The sequence below is a fragment of the Poecilia formosa genome, unplaced genomic scaffold (assembly GCF_000485575.1).
Source record: "Poecilia formosa unplaced genomic scaffold, Poecilia_formosa-5.1.2 Scaffold40, whole genome shotgun sequence".
Lineage (NCBI taxonomy): Eukaryota > Metazoa > Chordata > Actinopteri > Cyprinodontiformes > Poeciliidae > Poecilia > Poecilia formosa.
Window position 1 is genome coordinate 931027 of NW_006799979.1, and position 22572 is coordinate 953598.

At 40.4% G+C, this 22572-nt stretch overlaps 1 protein-coding gene across 3 annotated transcripts in view; it reads right to left on the bottom strand.

The window, feature by feature from the left end:
- Nucleotides 1-292: 292 nt before the first annotated feature.
- slc8a1b (solute carrier family 8 member 1b) overlaps nucleotides 293-22572 on the bottom strand; it is a 162081-nt gene continuing 139801 nt past the window's right edge. For all 3 annotated transcript variants that reach the window (XM_007551113.2, XM_016670974.1, XM_016670975.1), the window contains 4 exons: nucleotides 12583-12768; nucleotides 11574-11663; nucleotides 6680-6783; nucleotides 293-6561 (listed from right to left, as the gene is read on the bottom strand). In XM_007551113.2, the coding sequence (XP_007551175.1) occupies nucleotides 6289-6561; nucleotides 6680-6783; nucleotides 11574-11663; nucleotides 12583-12768 (653 nt within the window). In that variant the 3' untranslated portion in view covers nucleotides 293-6288. The remainder of the gene's footprint in view (nucleotides 6562-6679; nucleotides 6784-11573; nucleotides 11664-12582; nucleotides 12769-22572) is intronic.

Consider the following 22572-nt stretch of genomic DNA (forward strand, 5'->3'; position numbering starts at 1 on the left):
GTTGTAGGCGATGTCCTGCAATAAAATGACTGTCCTTTAAAGAGAGGAAAGATCAGATATTCATATATTCAACATTTCTTTTGAAAGAACATCAGATTAAATGGGGTGTGAGTTTTCTACATTTGTACTTATCGTGTTGCGTGAGATTAAAACAGATGACACTGACCGCACTTTTGTCTTCTCTGCAAAAGAGCTGGTGTGACCTTTGTTTGGTCCCCACTGTGGCTACCGGTTAAAACAATTTCAAATCAGCAAAACTGGACACACTTTAGAAAGGCAGTGGACACAAGCTGTCTTTGAAACTGGGTATCCCAAACTTTATTTTACTGGACTTATCAGAAGTACCATGGAGAGCAGTCACAGTTAGTGGCGACACACATACAGAACAACTTTCTGCCTGACCCATTGGTGTTAAAAATTAAAAACACACGTACATGCCAACAAAGAAACGAGGCATATAATTATAAAACAAGAAAAAAAAAACGATTATTGCAAACCTAACTTGTGTTATTGTTCCATTTTCCCAAAAAGAAAAGAAAAAAAAAACAAACCAAACAAACACACACACCAAATCAGCAAATGTGAAGTTCTCCGACTACACCGTGTTAGAGGTAAAAGGAGGACAGGCAGAGTGAATTAAAGAAAAATGTGATTTGAAGGATTAAAAATGAAATGTGAACGCAAAGGGCTTTAGTAACCAAGAAGTCTAACAGATGGTTCAAAACAAGACAGATGGGGGACTTAAATACAGACGAGCGATTCTTTGAGACGGAAAGACCATTGAGGACACATGCAGATATGTTGTGCGTAACTAGATAAAGAGGTACAAGACAGAAAATCAGGTGGATGGGAGTCAGCATGGAGACACTGTTGAGTCAGTATGGAAAGCAGCCAGGCATACAGTACGCCAAAAAGATTGACGGAAAACGCGATGCGGCCTGAAATCGACGGCAACCGCTCGACTTTAAAAAAAAAAACACAAAAAAAAAACAACAGGAAAACAAAGGGCACAGGAAACAAACGAGTTGGTAGAGTTAAGGAAAACAAACCCATCTAGAAAAGAAAAATCTGAATTTATGGAAAGGAGAGACAAGGCAGAGAGAAAGACAAGTTTTTAACTTCTCCAAAAAGGCAATATATGTCATTCTTGAGTGTAGCGAGTGTTCTTCCTTTTAAATAAATATGTTGAATTAATTCTCTATGGTTAGCGTATGGCCATATAGGTCATCCCACTGGTAACACTGTACAGTATATACACAATATGATTTCTTTAAAGACAAAATAACATTTAGATGTACATACAGTATTCTTCATTGGTCAGAATACAGCCATGGTATTAAAAGTAGCAAGCCATGTATTTCCCCCGCCCCCTCCCATTTTCTGCTTTTTTTTTTCCAAAGATTTTTTATTTTTATTTTTTACAAATAACCCATGCAACTGTCATATAGATTTAAGATATATAACTCCGCTATCTCCTCTCTCATTCAATAACAGCAGATATTGCCTTTTTCTTTTTTGAAACATAAATCTCGGTTAACGATAATGTGCAATTAATTCAGACTCTGCAGCTTTGTTTGAATCAACAACAAAAAAAATTAAAATGTTAGCTCTACACCAAACCGTAACCAAGAAGAAGATCAACGGAAAGATCCAAATCTGTACAACATTCAGACTTCTTCCCGTCAAACACCACAGGAATGGGATACGATTCTCTATAACTATGTACAGGCATGTCATCATTCATGCACAGTGTCAACAAGTAGCACATCGACATTCCAAAACATGGAAAACTTGGCATAGGGAGAGACGGAGGGCGGGCGAAACGGTGGCTTTTCAGGGGAGGAAGTTTAACAAAGATTACTGCCTGTGTTTGGTTACTTTTGGCAGGACATTTAGAAAGAAAGAAAGGGTAAGGGAATGAAAACACACGAGGACAGATAAGACTTCATAACAATACACATGCTGGGCAGAAGGAGTCCATTGTCTCACTGGCCCAGAAATCAATGTATGGCTGTAACTTCATTATTTATTTATTTTTATTTTCAACTTCGTCCTCCACATATTTTTTTTTTCATTCTGTCTTCTCTTTGTTAGCATCCTGTAATTTTATTTGTTAAATGTTGCTTTAAAGGTAGACAATAACTCTTGGTAACTTTCTTTTCCTTTTTTTACTTAAATCCCAGCAGTACATTTCTTTGCTCATCTCGTACCAGAGGGGGTGTCCGTCATTCCGTCCTTCCTTTCCCCTCGTTCCTTTGACTGTCCAGTGTTGCATTTATTTATTTCTCAGTCTGTCAGACAGTCGGTCAGTTAAGGAGTAAATTAGGCAACAGAGACATATCAACTTTTACATTAGTAGCAACATTATTAATGGTTAACAACTGATTCAACACCACTGGATTATTATTGTTATTTTTTTTTTTTTACAAGAACATTGTAATTACTGTGTAAATCAGTCAGAACAAAAAAAAAATCTGTTTACAGCAAAAGCAACTCTGCTAGCGAAACGGTTCTGTAGCCGTTTCACTTGGCAACATGAAGCAGTGCAAGGTTTTTCCTTCATATTAAAATCTTACTATTGAACAGCAAAAAAACACCCAAAAATGACTGCAGTCTACAGCTCATTTGTTTAATCCATCATTGCTTTTGTTTTGTGTTCTAGACTTCTTACTCGCAGGCCCAAGCCAAGAAGCTAACTCGAGAGCTATTGCAATTATTTGCTAAGAAAAATAGGCTAAAGAATTAAAAAAAAAAGAAAAAAACAACTGCCTGTTTTGTATTTACAGTCATGACTAGCAGACTTGCTGGTTGCCGCTAAACATTTAGCCAGTAAATTAGCTTCCCCACCTTGGTTCTGATGGTGAGAACCGCTCCCTTTAGCTTCACGTTAGCCAAGGCCGCCAGTCAAGGTAGGCATATAGAAACCGTGTGCAACAATGCTGGTGTTGCAAGAGAGAACGCTCGCCTTTTAGCGAAAGAAAAACGTTTGCTTCTGGTAAAATTGTGCAACTGATGGTCTGAATGCAAAAAAAAAAAAAAAAAAGAAAAAACTGCATTGTTGCAAGTGCTTCATTCCTGTAGACTTTCTGGAACATCTAAGAAAATTCATGTTTTGAAGTCATTTAAAGTTAATGCAGCTTCTTACATTTTTTTTTTTTTTTGCACGTGCTAGCATAACTTCATTTTAAGTTGTTTACAGTGTATAAACCTTCAGCTTCATGCCAGTGAAGAGACAAATACATAAAAATTGACCTAGAAAGGTTTAAACAACACCCATTTCCTATAGCTCCTTAAAGAAAGGTGATAGTATATTTGGTGTTTTTTGGAAAGAGATGTTGATTAGAAAACCATTTACTGGATGGGTTACAAATATTTCTGATAGAAAGATGTCCCTTTGGCAAAATAGGGGTAAACTGCCACTCCAAAGGCTTCATACGACAACTGCTGTCTAATACAGAGCTTTTCATATTCCAGAGTTGGGGTTTTTTTCCTCTGCCATTTTGTTTCATTAGCAACGCAAATGGCTGTCTTGAGCCAGGTTGTTGGATCTTTATCCGATCAAACGTCCTCTACTATCAGCTAATTGTCTACAACTCTACTCAGTTGTTTTATAAAACTTAGAACATTTATAATGTCCTTCAAAATTCTCTGGATTTACATCCAATGAAGGCCTCTGCTCGACTCTCACTGGCATCGACAATGGTCTTCGACAAAATTACTGCTAAGTTTACAACGGTTTACATCTAGTCCAGACTAATTATTTTACAGATAAAATTTAAAATACTGTTTATTGTACATCAAGTAAAAAAACAAAAAAAACATCTCACATGGGAAATACTTGCCAATTAAGTTGCATACAGTAGTGCTATAGTACAAGTGTGTGTACGCTGAGATCCTTATGGTTGTAGCTGAATAAATAAAATAACAGTCTGAGTCTAAACTTCTCACAGTCAAATTAGGCTTATTAATATTTTGGGCTCCTTTGTTTCCTCCTGTTGATGTAAAGTTTAACACCAACATCTCGGAGGGTATGTTCACCGTTTTAATGTCTGGTTTTGGATGAGTTTTGATTAGTTTTGCAAAGTCAGGTAGGTAGAATGAACGGACAGTAAAACTAATGTTTTAATGTAATTTTCTTTTCTTTTTTTTTTTGTCATTTGGACCACTGCCTCTCTGCAATCAGACAATGAAATTCTTCTCTTAGCTTCCTTAGAAGTGTGGCAAGTTTTAAATTTAGTCAAAGTAATCACAGAATTTATAGGACAACCATTTGGGTCCTACGTTATTAAGTAAAACTGGACTTTTTTTTTTTCTTTTAGAATTTTACCAGTGAATCAGAGACATAAAGGTCTTATGTTCAACAGTCTGAACATATAAACAACACACTGAAATCATTTAGGCCCATCATCACCTTTGCAAGGCAACAACCTGGTTATTAAAATTGTGCATTATCCTATTTTTCTCTCTCTCATCAACTGGCTTTTATGTTTGGACTAAATATTTGGTCTTACAAAATAGACACTTATGAAAAAAATGGCAACTGCCTTGTAGTTAAACTCCGTTGTGATTCAGACTGAAGGGAGCTATGCCGTGTTATGAGTTGACGTAGCTTAAAGAAAGACCAACAGCGTTAGTCGAAATGGGACAGGACTCAAGTAGGGATGTGATTTTTATCTGAGCAAATCGAGACAATAATCAAGCACTTCTTAGTACTAGACTCAATACTTTCTCCTCTGAAGCAAAGTTCTATCAAGTAAGAGTCAACAAAGTTCATCATCATGTGTTACATTGCCCTCGCCGTTGACCAATGTACATCTGTTCAAAGAATGATTAAACCAAAAGCCAGAATCAGGAATTAGTATTTTGTTGTAACAAAGCCCTTGATATTAGAAGTATTCAAACGGTTCACCGAACAACCGGCACCGGGTTGCTTAGGAGACGGGATGTTGTCCAAACTTGTTTTAGAGAGTCAAACCGTGTCGAACAGATCTGACAGAAAGTCCATCAGGTTTTGCAGATATTTGCATGTATGATTTTCAATGATTTCACTGAAATATGGTTGTGGAAATCTCAGCTGTGGGAAAAATAAGACGTTCCCACAGTGTTAAAAAAAACAACAACAAAAAACAATAAAGATTAACTTTGATATTAATGCGACGACTATGGTTTCTCTAACAGTTTTTAACGGTAGAGTGGCCAGCGTGTCTTCTCAGACATGGCCTTATTAAAGGTAAAAGCACATTAACCCCCACCACCAACTTTGATTGAGAAAGGACCTTAAACCATCTACATCTACAGTATAAAGCAACAAGAACGAAGGGCCCTTCGAGGGGGTGGAGGGGGCTGAGGCGTGCAGCATTAACCAAGACATTCAGAACGAAATCAATCGAGTTGAAACGTGCGTCCGCCTCAGAGTATTTACACGTGCCACCCCGGCGATGATCAAAGTTTCGCCACACGGAACGGGCCCCTCCCAGAACAGAAATTCCCAATTCAGCATTTTCTACAAGCCGCGAGAGTCAAGAGGACCTCAAGTACAATAGCATTTTTGTCTTAATGCAGCAACAGCAAAAACAAGAGGCTTTTTTTTTTCACAGTAGTTTACCATCGTCCTACCGCGCCTAAGCACATAAACACACCCTCCTACTCCTGCAGACACACAGATTGTTGTCGATACTTGGATGTGGCCGAGAATCCGGTTTGTTCTTACTGTGTGTTGCGCTCGCACTGACATTTTATTTTGGAGCTGGACAACAAGAGAATCATTGCTCCGACTTGAGGAGGTCTTCCATTTAGGCCACATCAACACACTTGGAGCACTGATGATCGGGCTGAATATTTGGAATATGTCTGATTCATCTGGGAGAAAAGACATTTTTCACATCTGTGCATGTCAGTAAGTTTGTCTTATGAGTTTAAACATGAATTTGGTCAAGACAGCTTGATGCGTGAGGATTTGTGGGGTAAGGGGAGAAATGTTTTTTTTTTATATTCCTTTTTGCCGTCAGTTGAGTAATTTCTGTAGTGGCTATAATTCTCAAGTATGATGTCCTTCCGCGCGCCTTTGCTTCCTTTCACCGCGTTTTTAGATGCTTGAGTGCACCTGAAAGTCCTTCACCTGTACATACATCCATTCATTTGTCATTTAACGTATTGCACAAAGGGAGGGAGTAATAGATCAATAAGACAACCTTAAATTTCCAAGAATCCGTTCCTTTATTTTCCCTTTCTTCTATCCTTCCGGTTCCTCTGTCCCACCCTTCTCTTCGGGATCTTCCGCTCGCTCTCTTAAAAGCCTTGGATGTGGCAATAGGCCTCCAGTGAGGAGAAGAGAATGTAGAGAAGCCACAGGCTGAAGAACAGCATGGTGGTCAGGACCTTCGCAGTCCGGGGCCCACCAAGCTCCCCGCCGATCTCCGGCCGCCGCCGGTACATCAGGGTGGCGACGCAGATGAAGGCAAATATGGTGAAGAGTGTGACGGAGAAAGCCAGAGTGCCGGGGTCGACCTTAAACTCGTGGCCCTTGCTGTTGTGGTAGATGGCAGCAATGGACCACGCCACCTGCCAGAAGGGGGGCAGACACAAACTCAGTGATGTGGAGCACACTTAGGTTTTGGAAAAGTGTCGATGAAAAGGCAAAAACAGCAAAGAGAAACATTGAAATTGGCTCCGTACTCACCCCGATGCCCAGGAACACATTGACGGCATTGGAGCCTGTCACGTTGCCAATGGAGGCGTCTGCATACTGATCTTGTATGGCTGCAACTTTACTGGCAAATGTATCTGTGTGGAGAGAAAGAATAAAAGTGAAACAGATTGGAGAAAACTCACCATGCCACTTTTTCCATTTTAATTTTTTGGCAGTTTTACTGTAATAATAGTGGCCATATAAACTTTGGTTTAGGTCACAATCAAAAGGCTTGTGTTTAAAACTACAAAAATACTATTATTTTCACGCTTTTTCTAAAATTCTTTGAGATTTTTAGATGGCAATGGAAGAATTCAAAAGAAAGAAAGAAAGAAAGAAAGAAAGGAAGAAAGAAAGAAAGAGAAAAGGAGGCAAAGGGGAGGAAGAAAGAGGTAGACTAGGAAGGAAGGCAGGTAATGAATGACGGAATAATGTGAGAAAAAAAAGAAAGACATGAAGGAACAAAAAGTGAGAACACGACGGACTGAAATAAGGCAGATAATAAAATTGGAAGGATATAAAGAAGCAATGAAGGGAGTTAGAAAGGTCAGAATGTAAGAAGGACAAATTTAAGCAAAAGGGCAACAAATAAAGTCTGAAAAATGGAAATGTTTGTCCATATTCTCATTTTCTTTTTTCATACTTATAACCCAGAAAATGGCAAATCAAATTTTACGATTCTCCAAATTTCCTCCAGTCTGCAGAGGAACAAGACCACTGAACTTTCCTCCTAAGGTGTTCAAACGATCATTATGAGGGGTAAAGAAAACAATAAAAACACTAATATCACTGACAAAGTACCAAACCCCACCTTGACACAGTCCAACACTGAATTTCACACCCTTCATCCTAATATACGAGCGCCACACGAAGCCAGGCACATGAAAATACACAAGCCTTATATATGTTAGAGAGCTTCAAGCTTTATGTGTTTAGTCCCACATACATCATGTTTTTACATACACCAACACACACTGCATGATACGATGAAGTCACCGCAGCTTAGCTTTAGCTTTAGTTCTGTAGTGATAATTCAGGTAAGCCTGCAGAGCCAATTTCCAAATTCAAAGAGCAAAGATTAAATTAGGACACCACAGTCTTGTAGCCGTGTTGGCTGTCCGGGTGAGAAGGGATTTATTCCCCTAATCAATAATTTAGAGGGATGAATCTCCATTTTCATAGACAACTTTTGGCCGGGTGGCTAAAGAGCATCTCCCCACAAACCCTCCTCCTAGCTTCATGTCTGCCGAGCAACAAAAGCTCTGAGGGGGAAACGCTCTTTATTACTTTACTGACAGAATATGTGAAGGCGCTGCCAAATCTTGACAATAGGCTTTTTGGGTGAACAAATAGCCAGTCAGCACTCTTTTTCTCTCACTAATTAGCCAGCCGCGCGCCATTGTTGCAGGAGTTTCCATCTTGTTTTTATCCGGCCGAGGCAGAGCGAAGAGAGAAAGGCGACGTAAAAGCAGAGAGGTGAAGGAACAGAAGATGAATAAGAGCTTCCTGGCAGCGACGGCCAAGTTGGCATTTGCAATGGGATGGAAAAAGAATGGCCGGAAGGACAGCTTGCAAGCGGAAAGCGAGGGTCAAGACAACGTACTAAAATAGTCCGGCAAAGACAAAACCAGCCCTGCCTCCCAATGCACCTCGATGCTTTCAGAGACATTCCAGTTTGGCCCAACCGTGGCTCTGTTTGCGTCAAGTCCGATGTACCATAAGCCCGCACGTGTGTGAGTTCTAGGAGAGAAGTGGCCGCATAAACAGCGCTTGTGTGTTTTGTGAACGAGGCCACCTGGGTCCAATCTAATGCCATGCCTCCACCAGCTGGCAAAGGCTTGCGAGTGTGTGCTTCAGTTGCTCTTGCAAGTGCTCCGCGAGCCTGATTTGAGTGGGAGTGTGTGTGGGTGCCTGTGTGTTCAGTAGCTCACTGCATGTTTGTGCAAAGCGGCTTTGACGCTGCGGCTCCTTCTGTGACAGTACGTCTCCCCGGAGAACGTCCTGCCCTTTTTCCTCCTCTACCTCGCCGTTCACCCCTTGCCTACGTCTCCTGACTCTCTCTCCCTGGTCATCTTTTCCCTGTTGTCTCCTAAATTGGAAGGAGGAGGCTTGGGAGTGATGACGTGCTCAAGCTGGTTGGGTTTTTTTTTTCTTTTCGGCTTGTGTTATTTTTTCCTTTTGCATTTTGGAGGGTCGGGGGTGTGGGGGTTAACTAATAGAGAAAAGGAATGATGGATGAATTTTGCAGTATCCTCTCTGCTTATTGTAATGCAGCAATCTGAGTATATTTAGTACATCTGGGGTTACAGAATGCAGTTTGCACCTGACAAAAATAATGTATTGCAGAGGATTTGCTGGTTATTGATGAGGCGAAGTGACGGTGTGTAGCTACAAAAAACATTAGCAATACCACTGCCACTGCTGAAATAAGGATGACAATAATGCCGATATTATGTCACCGATAAACTGGTGCAGAAGACTTATGATGGAATATGCTCTGCTGTTATGTAGCAAGTGCACTGCCCTGGCAGTTTTGGTATAATCTAACTTTTAAATCAAATTGCATTTTCTGAATTGATAGAAACAGTCACATCAAAATCGGTTGAGAAATGTTTCTCGACGTAAATGTTTTTTTTTAAGAGCTATAATTCTATGAGAATTGTGATATTCTCTTGCCTCATTACTCGCCTCTATTTTCTGAATGCATACTGCCCCTTTCAAACACTGTTTAGCCCTAAACTAATTATTGCAAACGAGGCTTTTGCCAAGTCCAAACCCATTCAAGTTACCATCCCTCTCAACTCTCTCTCTCCTTTTCCTCAGCTCTGCGCCTGTTTATGCGCATCATCTGAGCTAACTGTGATACACGAGGTTAATCATCTTGAAACCGCAGCACAGGATAGGTTTTATTAACTTTAATGGCCACAGCACCAGGGCTCAGTTTCTCCATGTCAATGTGTGTGAGCTTGTTTGTGTGTGTGTGTGTGTGTGTGTGTGTGTGTGTGTGTGTGTGTGTGTCAGAGAAGCCAGGGAGGTTCTCATAACCGGGTTGGAGGCCTCGAGAAGGCGATAGCACTTTTTATTCGTGTTCTGAAACTCTGCAGACCGTGTGCACATCTGTTTGCAGTCGACTTTCTGGCGTCTCCTAGCTGATGTATTGGTCTGTGAACGCGGCTGTTGGCAGGTGTGCATTTTTCTCTGGGTGTGTGTACATGTGTGTAGGATACACACAGCACATTACCTTCACCCCCCGAATAGGAGGACAGACCACCTGAGTGCAACTTGACGAATGGGGCTGCGATACCAAAACGCTGTGCTCGCAATACAACAAGTTGTGTTGGCATTTGTCGGGTTACGTGGTTTGCAGGTAAACGTGTCGGTTCTTTGCTCGTTTGGCATTTGCAGTATAATATGTAATCGCATGAAAAGCACTTTAACTTCCTGTTAGGGTGAACGGAGCTTCAAATGTCTATCCATCAACCATGTTTCTGTTGGCCGTAATCGCCGTCATGGAAACAGTTGAACTGAACTGTGTAGAAAAACTTTTACTCCGTATTATAAATGAAAGGAAGAAGGTCTAATAACGAAAGTTCCTGGTAATGATAAATGTGAAAATGCCGACAGAATGATCCCTGAGGGGGGTCACTGATTAACACACATCTATACCTAAAATTGCTGACCAGAGGAAATTTTGCTCATAATGACTTTATGGAGCTAAATGCCAAATGAAAAAGGGGAGAAAAGATTTGATTAAGCTGATGGAAAATCCAACAGTGGAAGTTTATAATGAGCATTTTGGGAAAAAAAGAAACAGTGATGCCTATTTCAGAGGGACTTGGAAAAGCTACCAACATCGAGTTATTCAAATGACTGATAAACTTTTTTTTAAACATCATGTTCCTACAGTTAATATTTCGAAGAAAGTGCCAGGAGTTTTATTTTTCCACCTCAGTGGAGCACAGGGTTACGAAGCACTGAACCCTCCCCCACCTGTTGCCGCACACTGAATCAGCAAGCTCAAATGAAGGAGAGTCTGTTAAGCAGCGGACCGCAGCAAAAACATAACTTTATGCGCAACAAGCATTTCAAGATGTACAATAAAAGTAGCAGGGATTTATTTAATTTTTTTATTTTAAAGTAAATATTTCAACTTCAGATATACCTGTAATAATCATTAGTCAGAACTGCTGTTTTTTTTTGTTTTTTTAGTTTCATTAAAAGCTTTTTTTTTTCTTTCTAATACTGTGACGTCAACAAGCAACTACATTATTCCTCAAGGTTATTATGCTGCAAGAATCCCGACGCTTAGTGCAACTATGTGCAGCATTAAATTTAGTGACTTGAGGAGCCTTGCACATTCATTTTTAATTAACGGAAATGCTATCAAGAATTAGTAAAACATTAAGTTGAAAAAAGAAAATCTACTTTTGTTTATAAAAAAGCTTAGATGCTCACAAACAACTTCTGGAGACCATTTGTTTTGGATCAATGTGTTTTTACTTGACGGAAACGATGTTTGGAAGTCATTCTGACCTGGCGCGGATTAACTCGGAGCTTTCCAGGCTCAGCAGGGAATTCGGTGAACTTAAATGAGATTTCTGTGGCCCACAAGGATCTGCTTGGTAGGAGAATGTTGGTGCTTAGAAAACATTTTTCTGCCTCTGCCTTGTGGGTGAATGCAAATGTAAACCACAAGGACAAAACGTTTAAAAACGCCCGATGATAAGTGCTGAGATATTTGCTTGTTGCTTGTAAAACTGTTGTTTCACCATTTTGGAGAATTAAGCTTTAGTTTTTGTAAAATTGAGAAAAAAAAAACAAAAAAAAAAAACATCAATCCCCTTACTAAAGCGTCACAATACTCAGAACATGAACATGCTCTCACCTGGCACAGACGTTCCCAGCGCCACAAATACGACCGCAGTGACGGAGTCCTTGAGGCCCACGGTGCAGCCAAAGTGAGAAGCCAGATCCCCTGCAAAATATCATAGGAAGTGCATCACAGTGATGTCATTTAGACAGGAAATGCTAAACGTCGCACTGCATGAAGCTTAAAATGGCAACCTGGTCAACGTAAACAAATGAAATGTAGAAATATGAATTTATTCACTTGTGCAAAAGTGAATTAACTTCAGCTTAAAAAGTGAAAGTCATACAATATAGATTTTATTCAATTGTAGAAATATATTTCAAAGTTTTATGTGGATCTAGTCTGATAATTACGGTTTACAACTAGTAACTAACCTAATATTTTTTTTTACACAGAATCACTATGAGTATTGATGGGCCAACAAAATATCAAGAATTTTGACTTGACAGCTGTCAAGTGAAGGAGTTAGCTGGCCTGTACATGTTAAACGTATAAATGGAAAGTTGGGTGGAAGAAAAAAGTATGTCAAAAAACAAGGTAGCAACAAGGGTAAGTGCAGCCTTCTGACGATTGGTTAAGCAAAGTTCAAAGATTTGCAAATGTCCCATTGCAGATGGCATTATTCTAGATTTCATTTAGAAACTACTAAGACTCTGAGAGTGGAGAAAAATAGAATCCACGTTTCTTGAGGTCCAGTAGAAAGTTTACAGATGCAGTCAATATTTGGGGCATCATGACATCTGCTGCTGTTGGTCCACTTTATCAAGCCCAAAGTCAGCAGAGCGATCTACTGAGAAAATTTATCACACTTCATATAGGACTTTGCACCTGTATTGGCACGCTGCAAAACGTGCCAATACTTGCTTTATAGACCGTGGTGACACTGTGCAAGATGATTATTAAAGTGAACAGATATTAGCACTTGAAATAAAAATTCTATGAACGAGTTTCTTGTCTTTCTTTTTGTTTTTTTAATCACGATGCACCTGTGCGGTGAACTACTTCATTGGGACTTTGCGCTCACCGATGACGGCAGTGAGCAGTCCGATCATGCAGATGGACACGACGAAGCAGGCCCAGCCGCTCCAGTAATCGGTGGGCGGGACGAAGGCGAACAGAACCTTCCAGAAGACGGTGAGGAAGTGCATGACGTAGTCAAAGCACGACGGCAGTTTCTCCTCCCCGCACTCCTCGTCGTCGTCATCCTCACCTGGCAGGAAGAAACAGAGTTCATTTAGAGCCTATTTTTTATTTTTTATTTTTATTTATTTCTCAAAGCCGAAAGAATCAAGGACACAGCACAAACGGGTAAGTGCAGATGTGAACTTTGCGGTGTGGTTGTCAGAAAAGCCGAAGGTTCAGATGAAAAAAGAAAAACAACAAAAAATCCCCCCAATAAACTCCCACAAATGATATCCACTTTTCAAATGTTGTGATTCTCAAAAGGTTTTTCCATGTTGGTTTCCACTGCTGAGTGATTTCTGCTGGCATTTCTGCAAAGCCTGTTTGGTTTAATAACCATGGAAACAGGGGAGTTGTTTGCCGGTGGGTGAAGCTGATTGCTTACAGTGAGATGTCAAATCTGTGATGAGTTTAATGAAACACACAGTCAAGCGAAAACAAAACCAAAAAGCAACAAAAAAAAAAAAAAATTAAAAAATTAAAAAAATGCAACGATGGTACAATGTTCCAATTCTTTGTGCAAAACAGATTCACAATGAAAAAAAAACCCACTTGTACATCTACATTTGCCGTCGTTATACCACCCTAACATTGGCCTGACATCTTGAAAAACCTCATCAGTCAACTCAAATAAATGTCAGGTAAATAATTTGTGACCCGACTGCCCAACACGTCTGTGTAATGTCAGTATCAGAGTCTAATCACTTCCTCGGGACATGAGCTACAGCCATCCTGATCAGCTCTCTCAGAGTGTGGATATTGACTGTGATTAAATGCAAGAGGTGCTGAAACATAAAATTCAAATTACTTTTCCAGCTCGATAAAAAAAGCCAGCACCCCAAAACCTCCCCCCCACTCCCGTTTCTGTTCCATTTAGAAAAGGCTCAAACCAACAAGTAAATGAGGCTCCATGCTGCTTCAGTGAAACGCCATGATTGGGTGAATCCCAAGGAGAGCAGTGATCTCCCATTGATTTCATTCCAGTCATCCACTTCCGTCTACTACAAAAAATAAAAAAATAAAAAAGATACCGATGCGATTCAATTCCCCTGAGCAAACCAAAGCAGACCAAAACAAATGTTTGCACACTTAAGTGAGGACAACGTGGACAGTTTTCCACCAAACTTGGCATCTGACTGTGCCTCCTAGTTTTTGCAAGAGCCCACATTTGCACTTTAAAAAATGGAAACCATTTCTTCCAGGGTATCCTAGCTTTTACCTTGCACACATACACACACGCACACACGTACGCACGCGTGTAGCTGAGTTAATTTTAATTTTTTCATTTTTTTGATGAACCTTCTCAAAACACCTTGTTGAATTTACATGATTGCTGTCACCTTTGCACTTATTTCTGTTTTATACTGTTTTATTTTGGATCCTAATGTGGCCCCAAATCCATCCCCATATTAGTTTTTCCTTGGTTTTTGAATTGTATTTTATTTTGGTGGAGAAGCTTTTATTTTCTTGTTTCCTGTCTCCGTGTCACATCCTGTGTGTTCCTGCTGCCCTCCTCAGTTCGGGCCAAGCTGCGCTGTGGACAAGTAAGCGCACAGAGTTGTCTTCTGCTTGTATATTAAAATATTAAAAATGTAAAAAGAAAACGTATGCTGTTCAACTCATAAGTTGTAAATAGTTGGTTAACTTTCTGATGTTTAGCACAGCACTGTTCTGGGTATTTAATTCCCACGTTTTTTGCATTTATTCAGTTTACCGTGGTTATTTTATTTTCGTTCGTTTGGATGGTAAAGGTGTGTGTGGGAGAGCCAGAGCCAGGAGCTGCTGCTGAATATGTTTTTGTTCTAAACAGGAATAAATCAATGCAAATCCTGATTCCTGTCGTGATTCATTCTACACCTGTTACACGCGCACACACGTTTCCAAGTATTTGTAGTCTGGTGCTCTTAGAAACAACAAAGCTTTTTTATTTTTTGCTAAAAGCTAATTCGATTACCCGACTATAAAGGAAACATTCGGATCTGGCAATTTAAGGGAACACGGTTATTCACTCTGTAAATGCCAAGCGAATTCAACTGAGGTGTGCAGTTTCTGCAGCTTTGCGTTGATCAGCAACACAAACGTTGGTAAGCCACTTTAAAGTACTTCCATGCATCTTCTACAGGCGCCACAGAACCTGTAATTAAAAATAATGGCTGAAACCATCAAGCACAAACAAACGGCAAAAGGTCAGTGCAGCAGGCGACGCTGTCATGACGTATAAAGGCTCCAATCAGGCAGACGCTCGGCCATGAATTATAAAACGAGCCAAGTCATCTGAGTTATGTCACTTCATACCGTCAGCAGCTCTCCTTCCTGCTCACACACTCCATCATGGCTGACTGGAGCGATTTTCTCGCACTGCCTGCCCTTCCACTTTGCATAGTGTTGGTGTGTCTTTAACAGCGCCAATCTCCATCTTCCTTTATCTGCAAGCGTCACTTGTAGATGTAAATAATAGATTTTGCCTTGACATTTTCCATGTTTTTGAAATGCTACCTTGGATTCAAACACCGGGGTACCTGCGTTGTTTTGGGTTGAAGTAGATGGCGTCATTTTTGACTGGAAGTGATCGAGGCTTCTGGGGCTTTTGGAGCAATGCAAGTGTAAAATAAGCAAACTATATTTGTTTTTTGAGGCTTAGCTGCTTTAGTGTCATGGAAGTTATGCTACAGCTAAAGTATGGTTGAAAGTGTAACTTTAGAAACATGCACGTACTATTCCTTTTATCCTTTATTTTATTTCCTCTAAAGTCGATGTTTTGGTTACAATGTCTGTTTTTCGTTGAACACTCAAATTCCAAAATCTAATTCCTTGGTTACACACACAATCCTGGCCAATAAAACCCGATTCTGATTTCAATATTAGTATAACTGCACCCATCCTCATCCTCACTTCTACCTTCACTCTGTTGCCTGGCTCACATTTATATTTATCTCTCCTCCAGTTTCCACATTTCTCCCCCCTCCCCCGTTCCATCTTCAGAGCATTTTTCATTCTCTGACCATCTTTATATAGCTTAATGCATTCTATGGCCTTGTCATTTCATCTGCAATGTTCTGTTACCTTTTAAATCTCATGGCAAATCTCTCTCCATTGTGTGTGTGTGTGTGTATTATTGTAACATTTCATTATTTTGTGCTGTTACCTCATTAGAGCGAACAGCTGCAAATTCGTGTGCGCAAAGTGATATTTCCAATTGATTTGGTTTATTCGGGGGGGAAAAAAAATGCAATTTATTCCAGCTGAGTTATAAGTAGGTCGTCCACCACACTTTTCTCTCTTGCCTTGCAGAGGTGCTAGATTGTTCTCGCCTCTTGCTGCTTGCCGATACTGTTCAAAGGTCGCAATCTCGTAGGGTTTGACAGACGATGATGAACTGCGGCTTGTTTCTACAGGCCGCTAGCCAAGCGAGGTGTGTGTCCATGACTACGTCCGCCTACAGCGCTCTGCTCTTTAAGTGATATGGTCTGTGCACAAGAGATTTGGAAGAATCCCGCCTGACAGTGTGTTTACACAGGGCTCTCATCCAGGCCCACGGCCGAGCGACGCAGTTTGAAACTGATGTGGCCAAATAAGCTGCGGCGCAGGAAAACCTGGGCTGCTAGAAAGAATTTCTCTCTAATCGCGTCCTGCCGCACGAGGAGAGGAGGAAGGAGTTCTTACGGTGGAAAGGAGACGTCACTTATTACAGGTTTCATTTTGATTTCTCCTTGAACGTGTGTTTTTAAAGGGGCAGCATCATGTAAAATCGACTTTTTCGAGCTTTACGTCTTGTTGTAATGTCACTCCCTCATCAAAGCACACCTCGAGTGTTGCCTTGATTCTTTCATGCATATTTGAGAAATCCTTTCATCACCCATGTCAACAATTCAGCTGTGCAAAACACCTGTGTGGACCTAGCACAGCCTAGCAGAGCAGCCCTCCCCTGCAACGCCGTGACTCGGCTCCTTCAGACTAGCCAGCAGCAATTAGCAAACTGAACTGCGCATCTGCTGAGCTCACTATACCTCTCAGTGCAGACGCTGGTAAAAATGTTAAATGGTTCACAGAGGAGCGATGTTACAATGATGTATGTCATGATGAGTTTCAGAAAGAGTAGGAGTTTTTAAAGAGACATTGGCCCAATTTCAAGGTGTTACATTACAAAGTCACTTCATACATATATAGCATTTTCTTAACAATTGAAGTTTATACTTGATTGTGCTATAAAATGGCACTATGTGCCTGGGAAACATAATGCTGCCACTTTAAATAAAGCCTTGTGTGTAGCTTTGACTATTTCAATACTTTCTGTAAATCTCTTTCATCAACTTTGTCAACAACTAAAATGACTTTTCTATTTTATCAATAGTACTTAAGATAACAGATGACCAAGTTTAGTCAAAGCTCATTAAAACCAGTGATTAGCCCTTTAGTTTTGAACTTCACTGCAAAAAAACACACAATCTTACCAAGTACTTCTGGTCTAGTTTCTAGTGCAAATTTCTTAGTGCACTTGAAATAAGACAAAACTAAGATACAAGTCACTTCAGCAGAAAATAAGGTAAATCCACACTTCCTTAGTATTGATGGAAAAGTACTCACTATAAGTTAAATAATCTGCCAGTGAAACAAGACATTTCCCCATACTTGATTTTTTTCACTTATAATTAGTACTTTTTAAAATTAAAATGAAGGAATTATTGACTTAAAACAAGCTCCAAATTTCTTGCTGTAAGTTAGTTTTGTCTTATTTGAAGCACTAGAAACTAGACCAAAAATACTTGGTAATATTTTGTGTATTTTTTGCAGTAAAAGATACACAAAATGGTTGGCTTAGTCCAAACTAAGCCAACCACTCCATTCTGGCAGCGTCCATAAGCCATCTGTATCTTTTCAACCAAGTACCACAAATGACTTAGAAGCGGTGAGATCCTCTGTACAGATTATGGGAAAGCTTAATGTTGGTTCACCACACAAAGTTGTGCACTGACAGCAACTTGGAGCTGCTCTGCAAGAAACTTCGCCATGATGAGAAAAAAAATGTTGCCGTCTTAATGCTGCGTTACGTCCTTAGAGGCGCGGCGTCGGCACAGACGAGTAACTCACGGTCACTGCGGCAACCATCACCAACACGGAGTAGGGAAAGACAATTCATCACCTGTCCCTGCTGACGCCTCTTATCAACGTCACTTGGACTTTGAAGATTTCAGTGCAGCCACAGAAGTAAATCACTTTGATTATTGAAACCACTAGAAAATAGATTTGACAGGCCTTAGACAAGCCTCACATTATTTCTTGAGCTTCAAAGTCTTTTCCTATTCACTTCATGCTTTAAAAAAAAAGAAAAACTTTTTTGTTTTGAGTAAACAACCATATATTCGTAATTTAAAAGAGACTTTGTTTTTTTTTTTAAAAAACGTGCTGCAGTCGGACAGCTGTGTGACTAATTATGTGAGCGTGGCCTGTCTGCCAGAATCCCCATTGACATGCTCATGTTTGTATTCATGCACCAGCACTCCCGTCAGGCCGTCTGTCAGGGGCACACGCTGAAACACAGACCCGGAGTCAGGCTGGCAGGTCCTCCAGCCGCACGAAAGCTTCGAGCTCTGAGCCGAAGCCTCGCTTTGGAGTTCGTCGCGGACTTTCAAGCGTCGCCTGAGCGGGCCAGGCCTTTCGATTCCTGGCCCGGAAAGATCTCCTGTCCATCCACGTGAAGCACATTTGAATTTCAGGTACCGTTTTGAACACAGTCGGTTTCTGGGTTGATGATCGAACAAGTCATCCCGTCTCTGACAGTCTGTGATAAACACATCAATTAAATAATCGGCGATTTGGTGAGTCACTTATTCATCATCTATAAGTTACAGGGGGAAAAAAAGCCTTTTGTTTGAGGGAGACAGTGGGAAGACAATTTTGGGATTTGTTTATGCCAGTGCATGGAAATAAAAACATACAGAGCCCTGCAAAAATCATTTATGACCCTTAACTGTCACCCCCAAAACACTTACAAGTCAATGCAGTCAGGATAGTTAAACAAATTAAGCAACACTTTTTAACATTAGGCAATAAACGTTGACATTTGAAAACATGGCTTGCATTTCTATTAGAGTAGATAGAGCTCGTGTGTGGCTTAAGCAGGGCCTCAGATTTTTTTTTTTGATGCATTGAAGCATGTTAAACACCATGAACACAGGGATAAAGCTTAAAGGGGAAGTCTTATGCATTCTGGGGCCACATAGTATCACTTCATAGCTCAATAAAGTAACTATGTCACCTTCAGTTATAAAAATGCTGCATATCGAACATGACGCAGAAGAAATTTGACTTTGCAGTTTGACACCTTGAAATCGGGCGTCTGTCTCTTTAAGAAGCTTCTGCTCTGTCGTTTTGCTGTCGTCACGACGACATTATTCTTCTTTTAAGCATTTGCAAACGTTCATGGGAGCACAGGACTGAGCAACAGTTCACATAATAAGTTCAACAGATTTTGATGAGGGAAGAACATAATGACATGAAAAGCTGATTTTACGTAATACTGCCCCTTTAAAGCAGGCTGAAGCTCTTAGTCGGGCCTGATGCCGTTCTACTCACGTCTTCCCTATCTTTATATCCATTCACCTTATTGGCATGGCCCATCCTCTAACTTCCGACACAAATACACCTTTTCTCTGTACTTGTCTTCTTTCAGTGGTTTTCCTTGAGTGCCACATTACCTACGTTCCCCTCGGGAGTGGACACACAGACGCCCATAAATAACACGCCCTCACAGAGGAGCGGGTGATTGAACAACAATGTGGATTCAGTAATTAGAGGGCAGTGGAGTGAGGAGTGGCTGGACATCCATCTTTTCTCTCCCTTCTCTTTGTCCCGCTCATTCGTTGTCGTAGCAGTCCCCCTCAGCACCTTGATTTCCTGTCCATTGATTTTCCCTCCCCCCCTCTCCACTCCTCCCATTGTTTTCTTCCCCTTTTGTCGCTGCATGTGCCTTCCAGTTCGTCTTGTTTATTCCCCTTTTCGACCATAACACCACGATGTTTTCTCTCAATTCATTTAGCAAACAGGATACAACTTGAAAATTGGCTTCGTTATGCCGCCGTCTCAAGGGTGTAGTTTTTAATTTGCTATTAGAAGGGCTTTTGGCCCTCCTGTTTTGCTCTGCCTGCTTTAAATCTGTTTTGTTTCTTGTTTGAGCAACACTCAAACAAGTCGATAAATTACAGTGCGCTCCTTCCTAGTGAAATTTTCTGATTCGTTTTTCACTGTAGTCGTACACAACATGAATTTGTAGTATTTACATGAAATATGTTGTCACAGACACACAACATAGCATTGATATCTGGTGTGATTCTGGTCTTACAGCAGAATTACCTGGCTTAAGGCCAAAGTAATTCTGCTTTATAAGGGGTAAACTGCACTGTTTAATACCTCCGTGGTGAAGGTTTGAAAAATTCTTATTTAATTGTGAAGAAAAAGAGATTTTTTAAAACTGTTTTTGCTTCTAAACTTTGTTGAGAACCGACGTGTCAAGGTTGCCACTTTTATTCAGTAACAATATCAGGAGACAATTGTTAAGCTCCAATCTTGTTAGAAAAGTGATGCAATTTCTTGCATCACTAGAAAAAAAAAATCTACTCGTTTCCATTTCTTTAATCATTCTTTAACCAAAGCATATGGACATTTGGAGTGTTTGAATGTAATTTTCATGCATTCTCTCCTGAATTAAACTGGTATATTTTCTTTTCAAGTTAATAAAATAGTATCCTGGGCTGCAGCCATTAAATATTTTAGTTATCAAGACCTATGAAGAATGAAATCTTGATTAGTCAGGGATGCTACAGCATTGCTATCTTTTTTTCTTGACGTTTTGTGCTTAAATCACTAACAATTGCGCCTCTCCGTCAGATCTGTGGACATTCATATGTCAACCATCTCCAAATTTGTCAATTATCTAGTGTTAGATGAGGGTTACCAGGACGTCCGACACGCCTGCATGAAGGCTATTGTGTTCATGAGGTGCCGGCGTCTCTGGCCTAAGATTATGTGTTTGATCTGCTCGAGTACGGCACCATTTCTGCCCAGAACATGATGTTCCTTTTTGAAATGTTTTCAATACCACATGCATTTCTAGGCAGAAGGGCCCTGATTCTTTGGTAAGAAGGTATCATTACCACCACAAATGGGACTCAATTTCCTCCAGAAGATTGCAAAAAATCTGTGTAGAAATGCTTGAAGTCACCAGACTGTTCTCACTTTACTACAATCAGACACATATAATCATTTAAGGTTTTTTCCCCCGAACTCATATTCAACCTGCAGTTTATGCTTAGCTTGAGAGGCTGCATCTGGTTGTCGCTCCAATAGAAAATATTAATAATGGAGCCTGCTTGCCATTCACTTATGCATTAGAACCTCACCAGAGTTCACATCAACCAAACCGACACATAGCCTTTTAGACGCACCAGAATTCGCTTTTTCGGGGATGAATGAAGCATAAAATACAAAAGAATAATCATTTATTAAGAGGGAACGTGAGCGCTTGCTCTGCTTCCTTAGAGTAACTTACACTTGTTCCACCAGATTAAATCTCACGTTCAGTGGCTGTAGGTTTAATGACACTTATAACAGCAAAAGCCAAACAATATAGAGCCTTGTTGCGTGAAACCGAAACGGGTCGAAGATTTCTGTCCTTTTTCAGTAGTCGAGTCATTTGACTCACTTCAGCCACATTATCAGCGCAATTTTTAAAGTCAGATGTTGCTTTCCATTACTGTTGAGAAAAGCTCCAGGCCATAGATATCCTCAGCTGCCATAAAACCATACGAAACGTTCCTCTGCAGCCACTGAAGAACGAAGCTTTCGTCATCAGCCCTAAATTTAAAATAATTATGTCCCTCCAATAGCCTGTCAATACGTTTCCCTTATTCCACATCTTTTTGGAGTCAGGCTCAGTCAGTGGTGACATACGCAAACATTTAGGGAACGTTTTGTCACCGCATTCAACTTTGAGCCATAAATAACCTTTAGGGCAGAGACGTGGCAGAAAGTGTTATTAGCACACACGGGTCTGATTCGCCCTCTGGGCAGCATGCGCAATGTATACCCATCATATGGCCACTAATTATTTCCATCTATGTTTTCACGCATGTAACGAAGATGTCAAGCAAGAGCAATTAGGAAGTTCCTTTCAGCGTCTCAGATTATGAGCACCAAACCTGATTTGTTCCTTGGCGATTGCAGCATCTCGCAGATGTTTTCGGGCCTGCTACGCTTTCTCACATTTTGTCACGTTATAAAACCTAATGTCCTCATTGAGATACAATGTACAATAATATATTGAAAGTGAAATTTGTAGTTTCTTTTACCTATTAGTAGTTTCTTTTACTAATTTCATTGTTAATTTTGACACAAATGAATAAAATCCATTCTGAAAAACAGGCTCTAGAGAAAATTTTACACCATTCTGTGTTGACGTGAAAGTTGTTGTTCCCTGACGTTAACTGTACTGCACACAGCAATCACTGCTTCCTGTTTTCTGGTCCGTCTTCACTGAGTAATATCAGTAACTGTCTCCAGTTGCCACCGATCACAGAGCTGGAAACGCACAAAAGTATGAACATGCACATACACACGCATACACACACCCACATACACACACACACACACCGCATCAACTCGTTGACATTTTGGAGGATTTAAAGACTCTCTAAATCCAGGTTTTGTGCTTTGAGATAAAGATCTCATAAACGTTGCTGGGTGTGTTTAATAGACGTAATGATGTAGTCAGATTAAGGTACGGTCTTAAATGTTTTCCCATAGCCGTTTTCATAACAGATGGGCTGATTTAAAGCTG